Below are 20,432 nucleotides of genomic sequence, written 5' to 3'. Positions count from 1 at the left end.
CATTTAATTTAATTACCTGTTTGTTAGTTTAAAAAACAATACATTACATGCTACTAAAATACAACTTTATTTACTGGATTTGACATTGTCCTGAAATTCAGTTCAGGTTTTTTTTTATAAACAACTAATAATATAACTTTGTATCTAATGCGGACCTAGTTACTGACCATGACTGAGAAACCAGTGAGAGTTGTAATAAACAACATTTGTTTAAATAATTCTTTCTCAAAGTAAGATTCGTAAAGTGAAATCGAGGCCATACGTGATGTTTGGCATGTAAAATGTTTATATTTTGTTCTGGAAGTGTGAACATGTGGTCCTCATAGGAGAATCCCTTTCACTTCTTAAATTAGTATATAATTGTTTTCTGGACAGTATTTGGGCATAGAAACCTAAAGGCGTTTTGTTGTGACCAGGTGGACTTGACATATAATTTTATGGAATTTTATTGTCTGTGATTAAGTCATAATTATGATTGAGCGATCCTATGCTATAGTTTATAATCTGGCTAGCATGAAAATATATATTTGGCTGTTTATGTTTCGCCAGGATATATTATATTGATGCAGCGTACTCTTGAATGAGGAAGTGAAATCATATTAAATAATTTGGAAAAATTCTTAAAAAGCAAAGTCCAATTTGTTGGCGCAAAACTCAACTGCAGCATAGTCAATGTACGCATCAAAGGCAAAATAGTTGCATGTATAAATCGTCTTATATTGCATTTGGTAGGTTTCATGGAGCAAATTCTACATTCCCAATCCGCAAGAGGGAATTATTTTATTGTACTTTCTGTTCTTTGCATCCACATCAAGTTAGAAATGATTTCAAAGATGTGCAGTCTTATGGCACATTCAAATATATAACATGACACATTGATACGAATTATATACAGTTAATGTCTGATTTTCCTAAACCTTAATAAGACAACAAATTGTTTTTCTTAGTGGTGGATATTTTAATATGCACCGAAATAGCTTCTTGTTTTATTTATTTATGAATTTGTCTTAGCTTCACAAAGCTTTGACTATAGCATGCTGAGGTAATATAGAATCTATGTTCCTTTTCGACAGGAAAACCCTGTTAGACTGGACAGTAGTCGAACGAATTCGCAACAATTCGATTAAGACTCAGCGCTCTCCAATGAAGAAACCGCAAATCGCTTATGGTAGTATAAGTGTAGTTTCTCAACAATGGAAAGCTTTGAATCTATTTCGGCTGCTTAGTTGTCTGCAAAGAGGATTTCTATCTGATAACATTGACGTGCATTATTAAATTAATTACGTCCGCTATTCATTCTACAATTGTCCTTTCTTTTATTTATCTTCATTACGTTTGTGTCTCAGTCTAGATGATAAAGCTCTCTCGTGAACTTACGCGGAATACAGATTCCACCAGAGATGTTGACGCCAGTATTGTCATAGTCATCGTACCAATCGACATATTCACTGTAACCAGACTTATTGTCATTGTCATAGTACCCAGACACACAAATACATCTCCCTCTATCACACTTAGCATTGATATCAGAACAGGCATCTGGCTGGATACAACTGGCACCTAATCCGACCTCTGAAAAAAGTAACTTATTAGACTTGAATAAACGTAAAATATGTTGTAAAGTATACCATCAGTTAAGGGCGTCAGTGAAACTTTGGCGTTTATGTAACAGCATTGTTATGTCACCTTTTTCTCTTTCTCTCTTCCTCTCTCACATAACCAAACCATCAGCTCTTACTATACATTTTTTGGGATGTATATACTGCACTACCTTGGGAGTGCAGCATATCCATCCGACAAAACAAGTTCTAATTTTCACATACTATTGCTGTAATCTTTTTATCATATGCACATTTTCTTATTCTACTTAAGGCTTAATTATATATTCAAAAGTAAACCAAAAGAAACAAAGTAACTGAATTTATGCTGTATTTGAAACTAAATCCTCGAGACCAGATTCATCAATACACAACACCAACAATTAATACTGCGCACGTTAGTCCGCCCAGATAATTGTAATTATCATAAAGACTCGATGGAATATGATGTCCATTTCATTTTGAGTCTTATAAGGAGGGTTTAATCGCACTTGGAATGTATTCAAAATTACAGTACAATTTCGAAATGTGTAATCAAGATTTATAACCCATGACATAGCTCAATGTAATTCGGATTTGCAGAACTAATAAAATACTTTTCAAAACAAGTTTGGATGTAAAACTGTAAGTATTTTTTTTGCCAGTTGTATCACCATCTCAAGAAGACACTTTTATATCTTGTCACTTTCATGTTCTTTGCAAGGACCCAACGAATTGTATCACCTGCCTGTCGTCTACAGGTGGCCTAAATCAATTGCTTCAAAAAGTTAACGCCAAATATTGCAAAGCAGCTGTGATGTGGCAGTCCTAGAAACAGCTGCTTAGGTTCATTCAGAAACACATTTAATATACAAAAACGTAAAGCGTCGACTACATGAGTGTACATTATTTGTTTACAAAGTAGTTCCTAATACATTATTATACTATTGGCCAAACGTGTCGTGCACGTGAGTGTGCAATATGAAGATGTGCAATATCGTACTATACTATAAGAAGAATATGTACTGTACTGTAAAAACAAACACTAAAATGTCAGTTTCCATCAGGTTCTGAAAAGCAGATCGATTCTGAACCGCATTCAAGTTTTGCATAAACTTCCACGTTAACTTACTAGGCATACATGTTCCTCCTAGGGCTCTGACACCAATAATATTGTAATATCCAGACCCACAGATACATGTCCCATTATCACACACAGCATTGTCGTCAGAACAGTCATCGTTCTGGGAGCAAATGGAACCCTCTGAAGCCTCTGAATATACAAAAAGGATTTGGTTCTGTAAAGCAATCCTAAATTAATAAAATACAACTTGTAAACGTAGGCACGGTTGTCAATCCATCACCATTGTCGATTAATGACAAATTCCAGCTTTAACAAAACAATATTGTATCTGCATATATATATATATATATATATATATATATATATATATATATATATATATATATATATATATATATATATACATACATACATACATACATACATACATACATACATACATACATACATACATACACACATACATACATACATACATACATACATACATACATACATACATACATACATATCCCTGTATAAAGTAGATGTGCAAGTTTGCAGAAATTTTCAGAAGAGTAATTTTTCTTCTATCGGTAATTAATAAGCAGCCAGGTTTCATATAGTAAACTAATCATAAGGTTTTCATGAGCGTAACGTTTTCAATTTTACTGAATAATTAATCTTTACCAAATTTATATACAACCAAATTATTTACAAAAGTTAGTCAATGCTTTACATCTAATTGTGTTTAAAAATCTGGTGTGTTTCTTGATTTTTAAAGATTGCAAATTTTGCGCTCATCTGAACTTCACTGAATTTGGATGACTCTTTACTAAATTTGTCTTATATTTAATGATGCTATTTGAATTTCAACAAATTTTAAAAAGAAAATTGAGAACGTGAAATGTTAAAAGAAATGGAAAATGGAACACAGAATTTTAAAATTGAAAAGAAGAAAATTACCTTTACTTACAACGCAAGTTCAAAGTTAATGTTAACTCTATGTTTTATCTAGAAAATAAAATGGTCTACACTCTCTCAGATATCAGAGTTCAACTGTCTTAATCAGCTTTAGCCCTCGTGCATGGTAGTATATAAGCATGTGTGTGGGTAAATTGTGTGTAAGCCCATCTATCCTCATTATGTTTGATAGTGTGTTTGTATGAATTCATTCTCTTTGACAATTTCCAATGATCTAACTTTGATCAGCTACTAAGAAATAATAACAATGTCCATGCCTCTAAGTGTACATCAAATTATTTGGAGGAGAGTCAGTGAGACTATTCATACTATTGTATTTCTTGGATTTCCTTAACCAGTAGTTTCTTCGTGTACTAGCATATTAACGTATATATTACCATAAAGGATTTACGTATCATTGTGTGAATGTATAATATTATTTTGTTTAAGTCATTTTGAGACTAAGAGTGTTATTTGTTAATTCATTTAATTCACTGGTTAGTACTATATTATAAGTACATTTATATTTCATCGCAAGACTTTCATTCATGATAAGCCTGACCGCTAAGGTGAACCCAACAAGTAAACTAATAAATTCCACGAGTGTTTGAATGTTAGTCACGTAAACAAAGCACGTGATTCAACATGCAATTGCGCTGTGCAGGAATAACGCGTAGAAGGTCTGAATATAACTGTTTGTGTGTCTTGACGACCAAACTAATGTGAAAGAGAATAAAATGATTCAGATTATTCTATACATTATTGTAAATCAGAGATTGTTTATTGGAAACGCAAATGGACACTATATAAAGACCATAATCACTGCTTATTTCATTCTTCAGTTGTGTTAGTGTTTGTAAGGTTCATTGAAGGAAAAATAGTGAATCATATTTATATAATCGTTGGCTATAGCAGATCAGATAACATTTTATTTAAACGGTCAGTACTTTGGTGTTAAGTAATAATCTTCAAGTACTTGAATATATAAAACAAATTCAGTTGGAATATGCGAAACATTGAAGTACTTGAGCGACATTCATCGTTTACGATATTACATTCAAGGAAAAATAGACTAATAATTGTGTTAAATTCACAAGTGTTAACGGTAGCACATAAGTACTACAGAAGCTTCTTTCGGAATTCCTTAGAATAGTTTCAGGATTGGTTTAAAATTAATAGTTTGTTTAGGATTATTAGGTTTACATACTAAGAATTCATACAGTATTAGATAGTTTTAATTCATTAGCATCGTTTTATATTTTGATTTTATTTAAATAAATGTATGTCCTGGAACAATCGACTGTTTGTTTAGCTTTTGCGTAATCTTGATAAGAAAGTTTAAACCCTTAGAAGTAACAATACCAGGAATGTGATGTTAGGGGCACGTGCATATTTCCATGTTAGATCACAACCGACTGAGAACCATTATATGATGAGCACAATTTCCTTCGATAACACTGTGTCTTTCAAGACAAAACCCTCAGTGACTCCCTGACTTTAAATTTATAGTGGCGACCAAGCAACTGCGGTTATTTGACGGACCAAATACATTTTCCTACATTTTTTTTAAAACCCGAGGCTTTATATTCACATTTATTAGTAATTGGCGATCAAGAAGGTGCTTATATGGTTATATATGTAACATTTATATTTTACACACTAATCTGACCTTGGTTACACCGTAAATATGAAAATCGCTTGGCAGAACACAAAGCCCATGTTAGTAAAAATATTTGCAACGCTTTTAACGGATACTTCCTTTGTCAAAATTTGGTTAATTGAGGACATTTCAATCAATCCAAATTTGACTTGTAGCTTCATATTGATTTTGGTCTTGGCTGGTTGATTGATATCATGCTAACGTGTCGTTTGGAATTGGTATTATTCCTTCAAAATAACATGTTTATGTAATAAGGCCGATTAACCATGTTGTGCAGGTAGCATGATATAATATCATATAGATACGGCAATGGTATTGCTCGTCGTCATTATATGTATGAATATACGTAGTACAGTGATATGGCCTTGGTCCAAAACTGTCTCTTTGAGTACAAGTGAAAATTATCACAAACATCTATCGCGATTTAAGTTTCAGTTGTGGAAGATATTCAACGATATACCGACATAGACTTTTGGCATTGATTTATCATTGGTTTTTTTAATAACTGGTGGACATTTTCTACTCCAGTGGAGTGTAAATGAAAACATTTAACTCGCGCTATACGTATTTACGTGACTTCAGGTTTTCTTCAATCATGGTCCATACACTAAGATATGCTCCAGATATGCTCTTCGTATTCAGGCTGCTGTATTGCTAGTCTTGGTGATGGCCAACGTTGTCTTCATATATAACGGGATGTCATGAATGCATAGCTTCATTGAAATAATTACATAATAAGGGAAGTTTATATTCATCTTGGTGGAGAAATGCCGACACATGAGCCAAGGAGATCATATGATTTAAAAGTTGTATACAATGTTAATACTGTATATAATGGCTGAGATGAGCCTGCACTGGATACATTTAACTTTGTTATTGAAACAAATGACTAGTTTTGCTGTGGCGATTAATATTCCGCAGGAGAATAACGTGAATACTGTTTGTTTTGGACGTCTTAACTCTACTGGCTTGATTTAAATGGAAACAAAAGGAAGAATTAGGGGAACCTTTAGAATGCAATTGCCGAGGAAGAGCAGATCTTTGTTCAACACAACACCAAAAATTTCACAAAAAGAAAAAGTAAGAGGAAGAGACGAAAACAGTGAAAAACTTACAGAAGGGATGTAGTGAAACCAAAATTGTTCGAGTTGTATGGGGCATTCTGGCGTAACATAAACGCAAGCGAATTCGTCGGCAAAGAATTTCCAGGAGTTTTAAGTCTTTCTACTTTCGACGGAGACCACTGAGACTCCAACTGCAGCACTATCAGCAGCAGCAATAGGACGTTGTTACATAATGAGTTAAGCCAGTTACAGTGACTGATGTCAAAACCATATTTCAATTTAATTTCAAAACTAAGGCTTTACATGATTAGTGCCAAACTCATTGTTTACACCCGATACATGTTCAGGACAAAGTGAAATACCGTTGCTTCTATGGCGATATTCTATGGCTCAAACACAGACGTACTGAAAGTTCATGACCGAATAAAAACAAACCAGTCTTACACCCAGACCCTATCAATATATCGACTGTCATTATTTAGCCAAAGATTTGTGCCGGTTACATTACTTATGTAAAGCTCATTATAAGTAAATCATTGAACAAGTTATGGAAAAAAGGGAAAATAATATTTGGTCTTGTTCAGTGGATGCATGGGATTTAAAAAACAAATATCATGTACACGTTTAAATGGTGTAATAATGTCCACCGTGAAGGTCGTTACCATGAATTCAAACTACTCTGAGATTGTTCATTATGTAAGATGTACGATAAATTGATAATAGACACCTTAGCCTGGATGTTCAATGATATCAAGTGGTAGATATGTGGGGACATGTTTGAAAGCATATCCATAACTTCAACTATTTAGTAAATAAAAAACATTTGACTTTAATGCAACGGTTTCGTTCACGGTTGAAGGGCAAACCAATGCCAAATGTTGGTGGCGGACGATGATGAATGCATGAGAACCGATGTAATGTATCGCCGTGTGTACGTTGATGCCATATATGTTTATATATGCTCGATTTCCCGCTAATAATACTAATATTTGACAGAACATATTGTCTTGAAACACACTCGTACGTACTAAAGTTTGATCAAACGTCAAATTCTACCGTCAATGAACCTCTACTATTCTGTGTTTCCTCATCAGCGTTGTCAAGCATCGTCAAGAAAACTAATGTTCCGCCACAGGGCTCCTCTCCACTTTATTGGATCATGTCAATTATTCGGGATATACTTTTATTGATGTAACCCTGTCTGTGGTCATCCATTATCCCACAATAATACCAAATCCAAATAAATTTATTTGATTCCCCGGCTGCGTTCATTAAAACATAGCGTCTTAAGTCAGGAAGATTAAAATCTGGCATTTGCTAATGCAAATATAAGAAGGAACGTACAGGCTATCAAATCATATGTTTCTGCCATTTACTTGCTTTTTCAAACACATGGTCTTGATTATCATTATTATGTAAAAATGTCAAGAAAGTGTATTTATGAATGTCTTCGAAAGATTTAGTAAGCTAGTATATACTTCCAACTTAATGATGCAATATCGATCTAGAGAATAATAAAACAAAATTTTAAAAAAGCCAGCTCACTAAAATATTATCTCCAGGATAGAAACATATCTGGAATATAATTAATTCTTGATTGTGCAAACGTTTCAATGCTGACCTATAAATGCCATTGATTGGGTCAGTTCTTCTAGCCATTCCTGCCTTGCTAGCACTGATAATTAACAATACTCAAAATCGTTAAACCTTTTTATTGTATTTAACTATACTTATTACGAGCAAAATAATCTTACCTTTGTATAGTATTCGTGCTTCTGTGTTTAGTTCTGGTGTTTTTTGTGTAATTGACTTTTGTGGCTTTGTAGACAAGCAGAAGGAATAGGCAGAATTTCAAAGGGATTGGAATGCTCTCGCATCAACCTTACACGTTACACTTGTTTCTGTCTTATGTTTCTGTTATAGGTTGACGTTTAGAAATAACTGTATTCAACTGTATTGTCAGCTTTAATTCGTTATCACTCGGTAATAAGAATACATCCGCACAACCACCTGTTCATCTGATAAGGGCGCACTATTCCCATTTTTGAAACTGAGTAGTGGTTTGTATTCAAATAATAATATTATCTGCAATATACTTTTTATTTGGGTACATTCAGTTGCTAAAATGAATTACTTGGATCGTGATACTATATTAGACGTGCTACGTTAGATTGCAGGAGAAGGCCAAAGTACACTATTGACCAATTTGTGAATATGTTTTCGATTTATTTGTTAATAGCTGCCTGGATTAACTGTATAGGTAATAGCATTCACTATATACTTTATCAAATAATATTATATGAGTGGATTTTTAATCTTATAGTTTTCCACTAGACGTTACGGTTTTGTTCTTGAAATTACTATATGCAAAAGAAGGTGTGCTGTAGGGTGGTAAGTGAACCAAGATTTTCTGATAAACAAACTTGTACTGTTTGGAGAAAATAAAGATTATCGATATTGTGTCAGCTGGCTAGGATTTCAGTAAACTTTGAAAATTGGTGATCTAGAGTGGAGGTCAGAGGCACATGCCAAAGATCAACTGGCGCAGTAGTATGGCGTCTAATGGTCTCGTATCGAGCTTCAGCTGAAGATCGAAAGTTACGGGCATATGTAAATTTGCTCAGAAACAAGGAAAAGTTAGATTGAATCGGTCCTTTTTCTTTTGTATTCTATTGTCGCATCTCAATACAAATTCTGATTTCAATCTAATTAGTAAGTAAGGATAGGTCATTAAGGCATCTGCATAACTATTTATGTGAAAAATGTCATAATTGGTGCTGGTCAGGTAAAACTAATTGTTGATGTGTCAAATTATGTCGATGTCAATCATAACAGGTATTCGTCAGTCAAAGTAGATGTCGGTCAGTTAGAACAGGACATATTTCCATAGTTGTTCCATAAACCGGCAATATTCTAGTTACGTTGGGGCTATAATCGGTAAACGTTCAATCGGTATAGTGAGCCATAATCCACTAATATTACTTTCACATCGTGGATAATAAATTGCTAATACTAAATTCACGTTGCCAACTAAAGACAGCTCATTTTAAATTCCCATATGAAGCTATAGTGCCATCCGTAATGACAAACTGTCCATATGGTCTATAACGACAAAATTGTTTAGTTCCCATACATGGTCAAACTTACCTTACTTTTGGACATAATGTTATGTCGTTTGCGTGTCCATACCGTACCACTTCAGGTGTAATGCTAATTTGCATAATGTGCACGGTGACAGATTGTTTAATTTCCATAGGTAGCGAAAATGTCCCAAAATGTTCGCTTGAAGATAATTCTCAAATGTTTTCATACAGGCATTATTGTTTTCGTAAAGATAAATGTCATAGGCTGTCATGTCATATCCCAAAAGACATTCTCTACCGTATAAATTACATTTTAAACACGTAACTAAATGAGGTGCCCGCACTGCTAATTTCATATGCTTCTTGAATCCATTTGCAACCAAATTTAAGTCAAAGTATGTATTCATTAATGCAGATGTTTGTTCTTTCGTTTTTCAGCTCAAGATGGGCAATACGTGGTGGCCCGTATACCTGGAGGAGAAATAAATCTAGACAATTCCCATAAAAACCAACGACAATTAGGAAGCTAATGAAAAGCTATCTCACATACCACATTGACTGTGCCGGAGACTTTAAACCACGGGGACAGAAATGAGATAGCAAAGACTTTAAGCTCAGAAATCGTTGAATACCTTTTATCTGCATTAAAAGTTATCAGCATTCATGTGAGGACAATATATGATCAAAAGATGTACTAATTGGAATGTTAAATAAATATGTCTTTATCAGCTGGTTAAAAAAATATCCAGCATCATTAGTAACACCATCAAGGCCAACATAAAAGCAGAAATATTAACGTGGACCATTACGGCAAAAACATTTGATATTACTTCAAACCTTTTGGAGCACAAAGTTATTTTTTTTTCCTATTTGTAAAAATTAATGAAATATTTTTCTTTGGTCTCAAGAATTCGTATTATCTTATAATTTGGTAAAATTATTATTTTCGAAACACGTACAAGGTTATTGAGCTGCAGATACGTGATCAGTGATGACAGGTCTGAAACAAAAATCAAAAAGAATGTTTAATGTACCGCATGATTCCAGACCTCACTTGCTGCAAGATGTAAATGGTTCGTCTAAAATTTCAATATTAGTGGTCTATATTTTAAGAAACTCCATGACATACAATTTTCTTGGGCAAACGACTCGTGGGTAAATGAAATAGAAGTGCAAGCATGCCTTTGGGCAAATATATATAGATTAATTCGATCTAATGTAAGACTCACCGAAGCAGTAGGCGCTAAAATTACTAGTTGGTTCTAATTTGTAGATCATATGTGTGCCACAGTTGCGTACTTCTATTGTTCTTCTGTAGGCACAGTTGTCATTGAATGACAAAATGCATGCTGTTCGTACCACTACACCATCAGTTTGATCGGGTACTGCGCCTACATATATACAAGTAAAATTACTGTCAAATAATCAGAATCTCCACTGGATATTATAAACTGTGATTGCATAAACGCATTGTACATGTAAACATTTGCTCTATTGCCTACAGACGTCTGCATTGTTCAGATGGTGTAGTTTTATGCTATCGACTGTACACTTCATGCTATATATAAAGATCATGACTGAAATGTATTGTTTGTTTCTTTGCTTTTGTGTGGGAATCGTCAACATTATTAACATCAATTGATAAATAAATAGTATTGCTAATGAAAAATGCAAATAGGAAATACTTTAAAATTGTATGTCGCAATATAACATTGCTTTACTTTATCGTCCACGTCGTTCTAAAATATACCTGGCTTAAAATGTCTACTGGTCCAAAATAAAGTAATTGTGTTAAATGTACATGTATAAGAACTGTTAACCATTCCATGCAATGAAATATAGCAATTTGCGATACTAACAACACATGCAGCTTTTAAATGACCAAGATGAAAATGTTTGTAAATTATAGAAGAGACCTTCTGTTGAAAACAACGAAATTGTTTGAAGATGACCTTGTTATAGCCCTTAAATGGCGCACTTGAGGTATGGCAATTGTGCAGTGAATATATCAATTCAATCGTCATTATATAAATAAGACACATTTATATTTCAATTACAATATCGAAAGAGTATCCTACCTCTAACAATTAATGCCTTACGGAATCATCATATCACAGTGCATGCAGGTAAGACGAGTCTACTGCTAGCTAACAAATAATGCAAATTACCATAGCGCAGGCATGTAATAAAGGACTTTTCAATTGTCCAAGCACCGTCATATAGTCATTCAAGTGACGCGAAAACTAGAATTCATCTGAGGCGGCTAATATGTGAACTATTTTTAGGTCATCCATATGTGTAAGTATTGAATGATGACACTGCAATTTGTTTATAGTTACGTCTAAAACATGGACAATACTTGCATGCATAATTAATGTGCGTAGTATAGTAACCCAATCTCAGAAAATCTGTTTTGATTTGCATAAGTTATCTGGATGCATTTACGTCAGCTTTGAACTGTCAAATATGGAATTAATATTATAATGATATGTCATGTGTTCAAAGATGATGCAATGTGTACAAACTACATGCAGGTGATAAATTGAAACTAGTTGTAGATGATTAGATACATTTATGACAGATAATATTGTCTCTAAGTTTCTTTGTAGTGATGGGAGGCTAGGGTGATGAAAATGTATACTGCTATTCCTAAAGGGTAATCATTTATCTGCGTCTGTTTATTCATTTGTTTCCGTGTAGATTCCTTTTATTAAATAAGACCGACTGTCAGCATCGAACATTAAATTCATTTCCATTAGACGTGGCAGAATAATGAATAATTATTGAGGTTTGTTAAATTGACGGGATGATCCAATGGTAAAGTTTCCAAATAAATTAGTACAGCTGTACAAAATACTAATTTTTTTTTGTTGAAAATTACGTTTGGGAAACAGAGATTAATCGAATGATACACATTCGTATGCAATACACGACGTTTTACATCTCTTTGGCGAAGAGTAATACTAAGTAGTAACGTGCAAGTCCTCTACCTCGAAGGTCTATGCTTCGATAAGATGAACAGTATTGACAGGATCATTTTGTCTATGACTATAGAGGAAGGTTTCCATTTATTATTTGATACAAGAAACATAAATGTAAACAGAAAACTTACCATTCATCCAAACAGGGTAATATGTGCCACACATCCCAATATCTAGACTCTCATGGTCATTCGGAATATTCATCTTCCCAACATTATACCATTTGTAATCCAGACTATGGTCGATCAAGAACATTTCATTACCAGCGTTCGTATAGTTCCGCGCCCGGCTCTCCAAGTGAGGAAGAGTTTCATATTCAACAACACAGTTCTGACCTTTGTTTGGGAAAAGTATAATATTTAAATATCAGTATCAATTGCAGATCATACAAAACTAGATATGTATATTTGAAATTTGTTAAATGTTTCGTTATAAATTAGAACTTAGATTTCGACCGTCCTTCTATCGATACACACCCTTATAGTAAACAGTTTGTGCATTTGATTCTTTACATATGACTAGATTCACAAACTGATTTTGTAACGTATGTAAATCATAAGAAAGAAAACATGATATATTGTCCGATTTAGTTTATGCTATTGTTTTCAGTATGATAAAATGTGCAACAGTATTTAATTCAGTATTTTTTGACGTCTGAATACAAAATTTCTTTTTCTTTGATTGATTCACTTATCTGTGACATACCATAGGCGACTTGAATGTGTTGCAATATCACAATAGCCAATATCGTCTTCATTTATGATGATATTTACTTTCCTCTTTGTTCTGAAATTAAAAAATATATTCGCACGCACGCACGCTATAATAAATTATATAAACTTAAGACACACAGAAGTAAAACACACACAGAGAATACATGATTTGATTATATGATCATTGTTGGGAATTTATCGATAAATAAATAAATAAAATAAAGTCCAAAAAACTTTATGCTCACTTTGCGAGAGGATAGAAACAATTTACTCATCGATAATTACATAACCATTATTCTTTAATCTTTATAACTCAAGTTTACTTTCTTTCTGTCATAATATCAGAGGTTTTTACTAATAAAGCAATTGTTTAATTTTAGGTGACTAGAAGTTCTTTTTACACTAGGCTCTTCACAGACATATAGTTCCAAGCCGCCATCCTTCGTTAGCTAAGACTGATAACTTTATATGTAAACATATAGGTAAAGTGACCTAGCGGGTCATGTCACTTATCTAAAGAACTTGTGTTGATCATTGTTTTCTTTAATTTAAAAAAAAATGGTTGATGCTCTTTAAACCAGGATATTCATATTCTAACATGACGCTTGCGTATGTCATGTGTTCTTAATGTCTTCCTTGGTACTGCTTTCTGCGCATTTCGATCTATCAAAAGCAAACTCGTATCCTTTTTTGTGACATCTCTTGTTCTTCATATGACCCTGACCTTTAATAACAACTGCTATAACATGCTACTGAAGCAAAAGAGAATGATTTCTGAATGTTGGATTGTAAGTCCTGACAAATGCTTTCTTCGGCAAATGAGCTAATTATTGGAGTGCATAAAGGTTTGTGCAATTGCATTGTTGTAACTTCTAATTGGAGATTTTAATATGGGATTTGTACATTTGATCGCAAATCACATGAGTGGATTGATTGTACTCGGTGTTGTTATCATCATGGTGCAAGGTGTTGATATAGATCACATAAAATGACTAGCAAACAGGGAACCAAAAAGCAGTCATTAGAAACGTTTAGTGTGTGGAAAACAGCCAAAAAAAGTTTAGACAATTTTGAATTATTGGTGCGCAAATGAAACATTTTATGTTGCTATGGCTTTCTTTATAATCACTTCTTTCAGTTTCCGGTATGATAAGCTGCATATTTATTTTTGAAGACTACAGTAACTTTTATAGTTGAAACTTTATTAAATTTCTTCAAGGAAACAGCATATGAAAGTATATAATGAAAAATTAAATGGGTATCTAAACATAAAGAATTGGTAAATAGAACAGAAATGTGGATGTGAACATTTAGGATATTATATTGAGAAATGTTTGGTACGTAGATATGCTTTGTGGATATTTGGAAATGTAAGATGCATGCGGTGGGTCACTATGGGGTAAACGTTGGATCACAACGGGAGTGAATGGAACAATAGTATGGTGTATCACTATTTAAGCACTCCGAAATTTGCATCATTATGGTAATCGTATAACAGTGTATCATGGTTTCAAATTTTCATCTGCTAATTTTTTAACATTTGTTGACATTACACGAACAGATCTGATAATTGACTACAAGATCAACATTTTCTTTTCAGGTGATATTACGAGAAAATAATCTAATAGGGGATACTCAATGAGAAGACGACGGTGACGTGCCTCACTTAAGCTAAACTCACTTAGCCATTTTCGACGAAATGCTAGGTTGAGATGAGGAAGAAATCAAGCTATTTATTTATACTAAAATTGATTCACAACGCAAGTGCAATTTAAATCACACACGACTTATGCCAACCAAGCCAAATATATCCTCCCATCAATCTCAATGATCAGTATTTAGTGAAGTTCATACATCCCAAAGGCAAATATAAATGTTCACCAAGGAATTAGAATCTCCGTGACAAAATCTTGTCATGATTATGCCACTTCTATAAAGCATGCTTATTTTTGTATCGATCAAAGACCTAAAACACGTTATTATTTGTAATTGGTTACGGACTTGATTCACGATTTAGGTCTGGATGTTGTACAGTGATTGCTTATCGTAAGAGTAAACAACATGGGTCTTATAGTGTCAAAACGTCATTCGGTCACTCACATTCTTCAAGCAGAGCACTACCATAGTCGTGTGTCAAGAGAACCTTCATGCAGATTCTGATTAAGTTGATTCGTACATTGTATGTCATTAGTCGAAAATAAGCCATTAAAGGCTAGTTAACAATTATATATATTGACCAGCTTCCGGAAATTCTAGCTTATTACTTGCCGATGATATCCCACGTCTATAACAACGTATTGTGCAATTACACCAATCGATGCAACATCAAGGCCAATCTGCAAACGGATCAAATGCATTAACCATAAATAAACGTATTTAATTAAATAACTGCAAATGAGCGAAAGTGATCAACTTCATCATCTGGCAAGTAAGGATGAGCAATATTTAATCTATGATGATAAAAGTCCAGTTGTTTCACAAATATCAATCAATTATGAGGGCAAATTAAACCGAAGCAATTGAATTGGGCGATGATAATACATTACGCTGTACTTAAAACTGGTTAACCGAACAATCTACAAACACATTATACAAACACGGCAGGTCAAGATTTTCATTATAGGAAGTTTCATGTTATTCAAGCAGATACATACATATGCATCTTATGCGTATATAATACTGAATTTTAAAAATATATCTGACAAAGATATCTAACTGGCTAACACTGTGAAAGCAAAGAAAATGAAACGACATCGGAAATTGTTTTCAATAATATTTTTAATAAGAACACTAGAAAAATAAGCTCTATGAAAGAATCAAATTTTGCAAAGGAAGCCTTATTTTCCATTTAAGAATATAAACCATCTATCTATGATCTTAACCTTTTAAAATAAAAATGTTAATATTGATGAATACCTCTTTTTGCGTCTGTAGTCGTTTTTCACAGTTTGCATTGCTTATATATGTTACACAAGATATTAAATCACTGATTAATGTTCCTCCGTATGAAATATATATTTCAGGTCCTTACCAGTATGTTTCTGTTGATCTTCAAGTTATGTAATTTTGTTCGGATATACCATGATAAATAGCTGTAACTTTTTATCCAGTTGTTCTATCAATGTTTGTACATATTTCAAGCTTCTTTCTTCCAAACGCTTAATTATTTGGTATCATCACGCTCAATTTTAGAACGACATTATTAGCTTCTTCAGATAACATAACATGAATTTAGCAATACAGTTGTTCACGTTAAACTTTTAGCGATCGAAATAGTTCAAATTGTGTAACAATTTTCTGTTTCCTTTCTTGTAGTAACTTTCTTAGCTTTCTCTGCAAACTTAAGACCAATACCAGTTGGTCTCGTAAACGTAGGAGTGTCCATTAGCTAATACAAAAAAAATTATAATTCGTAACCACACCTCAACCACTGCTCCTGAGATTCAAATATACGTACGTACGTACATGCATACATACATACATACATACATACATACATACATACATAATTACATCCAAACATACATACATACATACATACATACATACATACATACATACATACACTCATCGTAGTGTTATTCTTCTACTTAATTATATCTTTTAATTAGGTTCGGATATATTTTAATCATTCAAACTTTGCTTAAAAATTTAAATCCTTCTTTCAATAGTCTCTATCACCAAAAACTAAATAAAAAGCAGGAATTGAAATGACACGAAGAACTGGTAACCATTGCTCTGTGTATGAGTACATTTGCAATTACAAAGCTATTTGATAAAACACATAGATTTTCAATTTATTATGTTCATATTTATAACTAGTATTTCTTTCTTCCCGATGTTTTCGTGCTTATTTAATGTTCTTTTCTGTGTGTGTTTCATAAAAGGAAATGTGTTTGATTTTGCTTTCTCGCCTGAATTTTCATTCCACGATTCAGTTTACACTAAATAGCAATTTCAGTGAACGTTGATGTTTTGATTTTATTCAAACAATTTTTTTTAAAGTTATACAAATGAGTCAACCAATTACACCTAGTGAATAAACATTATTCGAATATCAGCTGATATAGATACACAGTGGATAGCACATTCGAAAATTAAACTCGTTGTATACAGATAAATCTTGCTTGCTTATTGCTAAGCGAGGTTTCGGAACTTTCATATTCATTTTAGTTAATAAAAGACTTTGAATGCAGCTACATATCTATGACTAATTATCAATAGACACGCAGGCATCACACAAACACAAATATACATGTTGACGTAGTGTATGTTATATTGTGGGACTCGCTTTCATTGTTGGAGCTGAAAATAAAATAATATATTTTGTTGCAGCACAAGTTATTATCGATAAATCTTTGACGGAAATCGAACAGATGTACTTAGTAGTCGTGATTACAGCGGCATCGAGTTCGAATACGACAACACACAAGCATCAACATTTCATGAGTACAACATTCTGTTCGGCATTTTCATATCTCAGCTTTTGTTCCATTCCAATTATTCTATCGCGCCTATAGCGGTAAAGATCGGTCACTGGTCTTATATTAATACTCTCATCCAGATCTATAAATAATCAACATGTAGGCAACACGAAATCGCACTTTGTACCAATGACCTTTTCCATAGTTACAGCTGCCATGCAATACTCCCACCCACCACCACCACCACCACCCCCGTCTCTCTCTCTCTCTCTCTCTCTCTCTCTCTCTCTCTCTCTGCAATATCCACTGTATAAATCCGCACTAGACTCGTTTAACAAACTTGTCGCATTCGTTTTGTTTTGCACAGATTGAAGAAGAACAATTCAATGTAAATATATATTTCTTGCCTCTACAATGAATCGTTCTTTCACAGTAAAATCAAAATCATATTTAGTTTCGCCTAGATGTAACCTTTCCAAGTGTGACAATTGTGATCGGGAATATAATGTAAAAACATTTTTGTTTCCATTATGTTGTTTCATTACTCTTCCCTTTTCAAAATATGGAGGCATCAGAAATGAAAATACAGTCTTCTTAATTATAAACTAAACCTTAATTATTTTAAGGGAGTCACACACAATCCTCTTAAATTTACTTCCACCTAAACGTTTGTGAGCAAAAAGATGCATTAAAGTGATATTTACTCCGTGGATGTTTAAGCAACATGCATATTCTGAATTACAAAGGCTGATATGATATCACAGTAAATCAGGTCCTAGAATATGTACACCGTCAGAGAATGGTATAAATCTCAATACGACTCTGGCCTGCATTGACATATAAAACCAGCTTCCTCGGCATTGATACAACAAATAATGTTTAAAGTGCCGTTGAAACATAACAATCAAACAACATGTAGCTTCAGCACCTTTTTACTGCCAGTAAAGTTATTTCATACTTTTCATTTGTTAGGACTCTTAATAAGCAATTTAATTCATTTAGTTCTATAATTAAAATTTATGAGAAACACGCAATATTATCAATTAAATCGAAAATAATCCTAAACGTTATACCACAAGTCCAAAGGAATATATTGTTCAGAACGATTTGCATGATTCGAATTGCTTTTAATGTCCTAAACTACCGATAGTCTTCATGTATCACGACAGGCTTGTTAAAAGCTAATGTGAAAGACTTCACAATAATCCCCTAATGTTTGTCTAATTCAGTCATATGGGCAATTCCCAAAAATAACTAAAATAAATAAATCATCTCAAATTAAATCTAAACACAACATTAACAGAACACACATCTGCAGACTGATACTACGAAAAGCGCGATACTAGGAAATAGGAACTAGAAATGAATTAATTGTCCTATTTACAACCATGGCCTGCGCTTAAGTGTGCGTGTGTGTGTTGAAAATCTACAATACACGACTATTGAGCAGAAAAATTGGTTTCACACGTCCGTGTACAAGTTCATTTTCAGTTTTACGATGAAAATATAATCAAACTAAGTTCTGTTTCAGAGAAAAAGAGCCACTCCTTCAAATTCTTCAAATGACTGACAAGATAATTTTGAATGTCTGATAAAAACTCTTTCTTAAAATCATCCTATGAGATAGAAGTTCACAAGATAACAAAACTTGAATTTTATATACGAACTATACAATTCTTTCATGCACTGTCTACAGATAACAAGAATAATATGCATGTTATCAAGATGCTGTATCAAGCACACTGTAGTAGATTTACAAGTATATAATAAAATCTTTTACTTACGGACAATCTGGTAAACTTCTTAAACTCTAATTAGCTGATTTAATGCTTAGGTTTCCGCTGATGTCATGCACACCTCTAAACTTTACAGCCAAACTCAAGTCATTGTGCACAAAGCGGCTCATTTAGAGAACGTTTCCAATATCCAGTAGCAGACAAGTCCTTGTTGGTTCACCGTACATATAAAGAACATTGTAGCAGACAAATAATGTACGGATCTTTAAGAAAGCTCAACTTACTGCACCTTAATGTTTTGTGTAGTGTGTGGCTTTACTCTTAAACGTTCCCACTCTATGAGTCTGTGATTACTGTTCAAAACAGGCATCTGTAAGATATTCAGAAATACGGAACATAACGAAAATTAAAATGTCATGAAATTCACCATGCGTTCTTATTTAGCTTCAACGTTATTCACCTCAATCCACGTCATCATAAATCCGAATATCTTTCAATAAATGATTATTTTGACGTTTGGCTTGCCGTGTGATTACAAAGGCAAGACCTTCTTATAATGCTAATCCAGTGACTGATGCTACTGAAATTTGTTACTACTTTAATTTCAACTACCACGGCTTTTCTTACATTAACACCGGCACTACATTATAGATTACCATTACGAATCCTAAGTGTAGAGCAGCATTAGATAATATATTACTGCTGCTACTGCTGCGGAGACTCCAACAGATTACATACATCTGTTTTAGAGCATGTATAGCCGATAAAGATAAAATGTCTGTGGTATTTACACATTTAGAAAAGTTGTTACTGTTAATTCTTCTTCTTTCATGTTATTAAATTATGTTATCAAAGTAGTATTTCCGACCTACCACCAGCAACACTATATATTTCCGCCAATGTTTCTGACGATGCAGGTACATTAAATATAAATGGCAATTGGGATAATCTCCGTAGCATATTGTTTTTCATCATGTACTTGAGTAAGTGTGGAGAAACGATGATAAATACCTATTATTTTATCAGAGCGGTACATTTGATAAAGCCAGTACCATAACCTTCAATTGATACCACTATGTGACTGAACGTGATATCAAATATCAAAGGAAATCGTATCCCATATACTTGAAGTGTGTACTCCTTGATTGCTGATCTTTCTCTCTCTCTC

General features: G+C 33.4%; 1 protein-coding gene across 2 annotated transcripts in view; it reads right to left on the bottom strand.

Moving 5' to 3' along the window:
• Window positions 1–19,864, bottom strand: part of LOC149774392 (adhesion G protein-coupled receptor L3-like) — a 63,043-nt gene extending 43,179 nt beyond the window's left edge. Inside the window, exons 1-6 of one of the 2 annotated variants that reach the window (XM_089945333.1) lie at window positions 19,313–19,864; window positions 13,097–13,177; window positions 12,523–12,726; window positions 10,640–10,801; window positions 2,710–2,850; window positions 1,378–1,572 (exon numbers count right to left, since the gene is read on the bottom strand). In XM_089945333.1, the coding sequence (XP_089801459.1) occupies window positions 1,378–1,572; window positions 2,710–2,850; window positions 10,640–10,801; window positions 12,523–12,726; window positions 13,097–13,148 (754 nt within the window). In that variant the 5' untranslated portion in view covers window positions 13,149–13,177; window positions 19,313–19,864. The remainder of the gene's footprint in view (window positions 1–1,377; window positions 1,573–2,709; window positions 2,851–10,639; window positions 10,802–12,522; window positions 12,727–13,096; window positions 13,178–19,312) is intronic. The other variant, XM_089945334.1, reaches the window with a different exon arrangement.
• Between the last annotated feature and the right edge of the window lie 568 nt (window positions 19,865–20,432).

The sequence above is a fragment of the Sinohyriopsis cumingii genome, unplaced genomic scaffold, assembly GCF_028554795.1.
Source record: "Sinohyriopsis cumingii isolate HCF-2022 unplaced genomic scaffold, ASM2855479v2 utg000233l, whole genome shotgun sequence".
In the NCBI taxonomy this organism is placed as follows: Eukaryota; Metazoa; Mollusca; class Bivalvia; order Unionida; family Unionidae; genus Sinohyriopsis; species Sinohyriopsis cumingii.
This window is presented reverse-complemented; position numbering and strand designations above follow the sequence as displayed.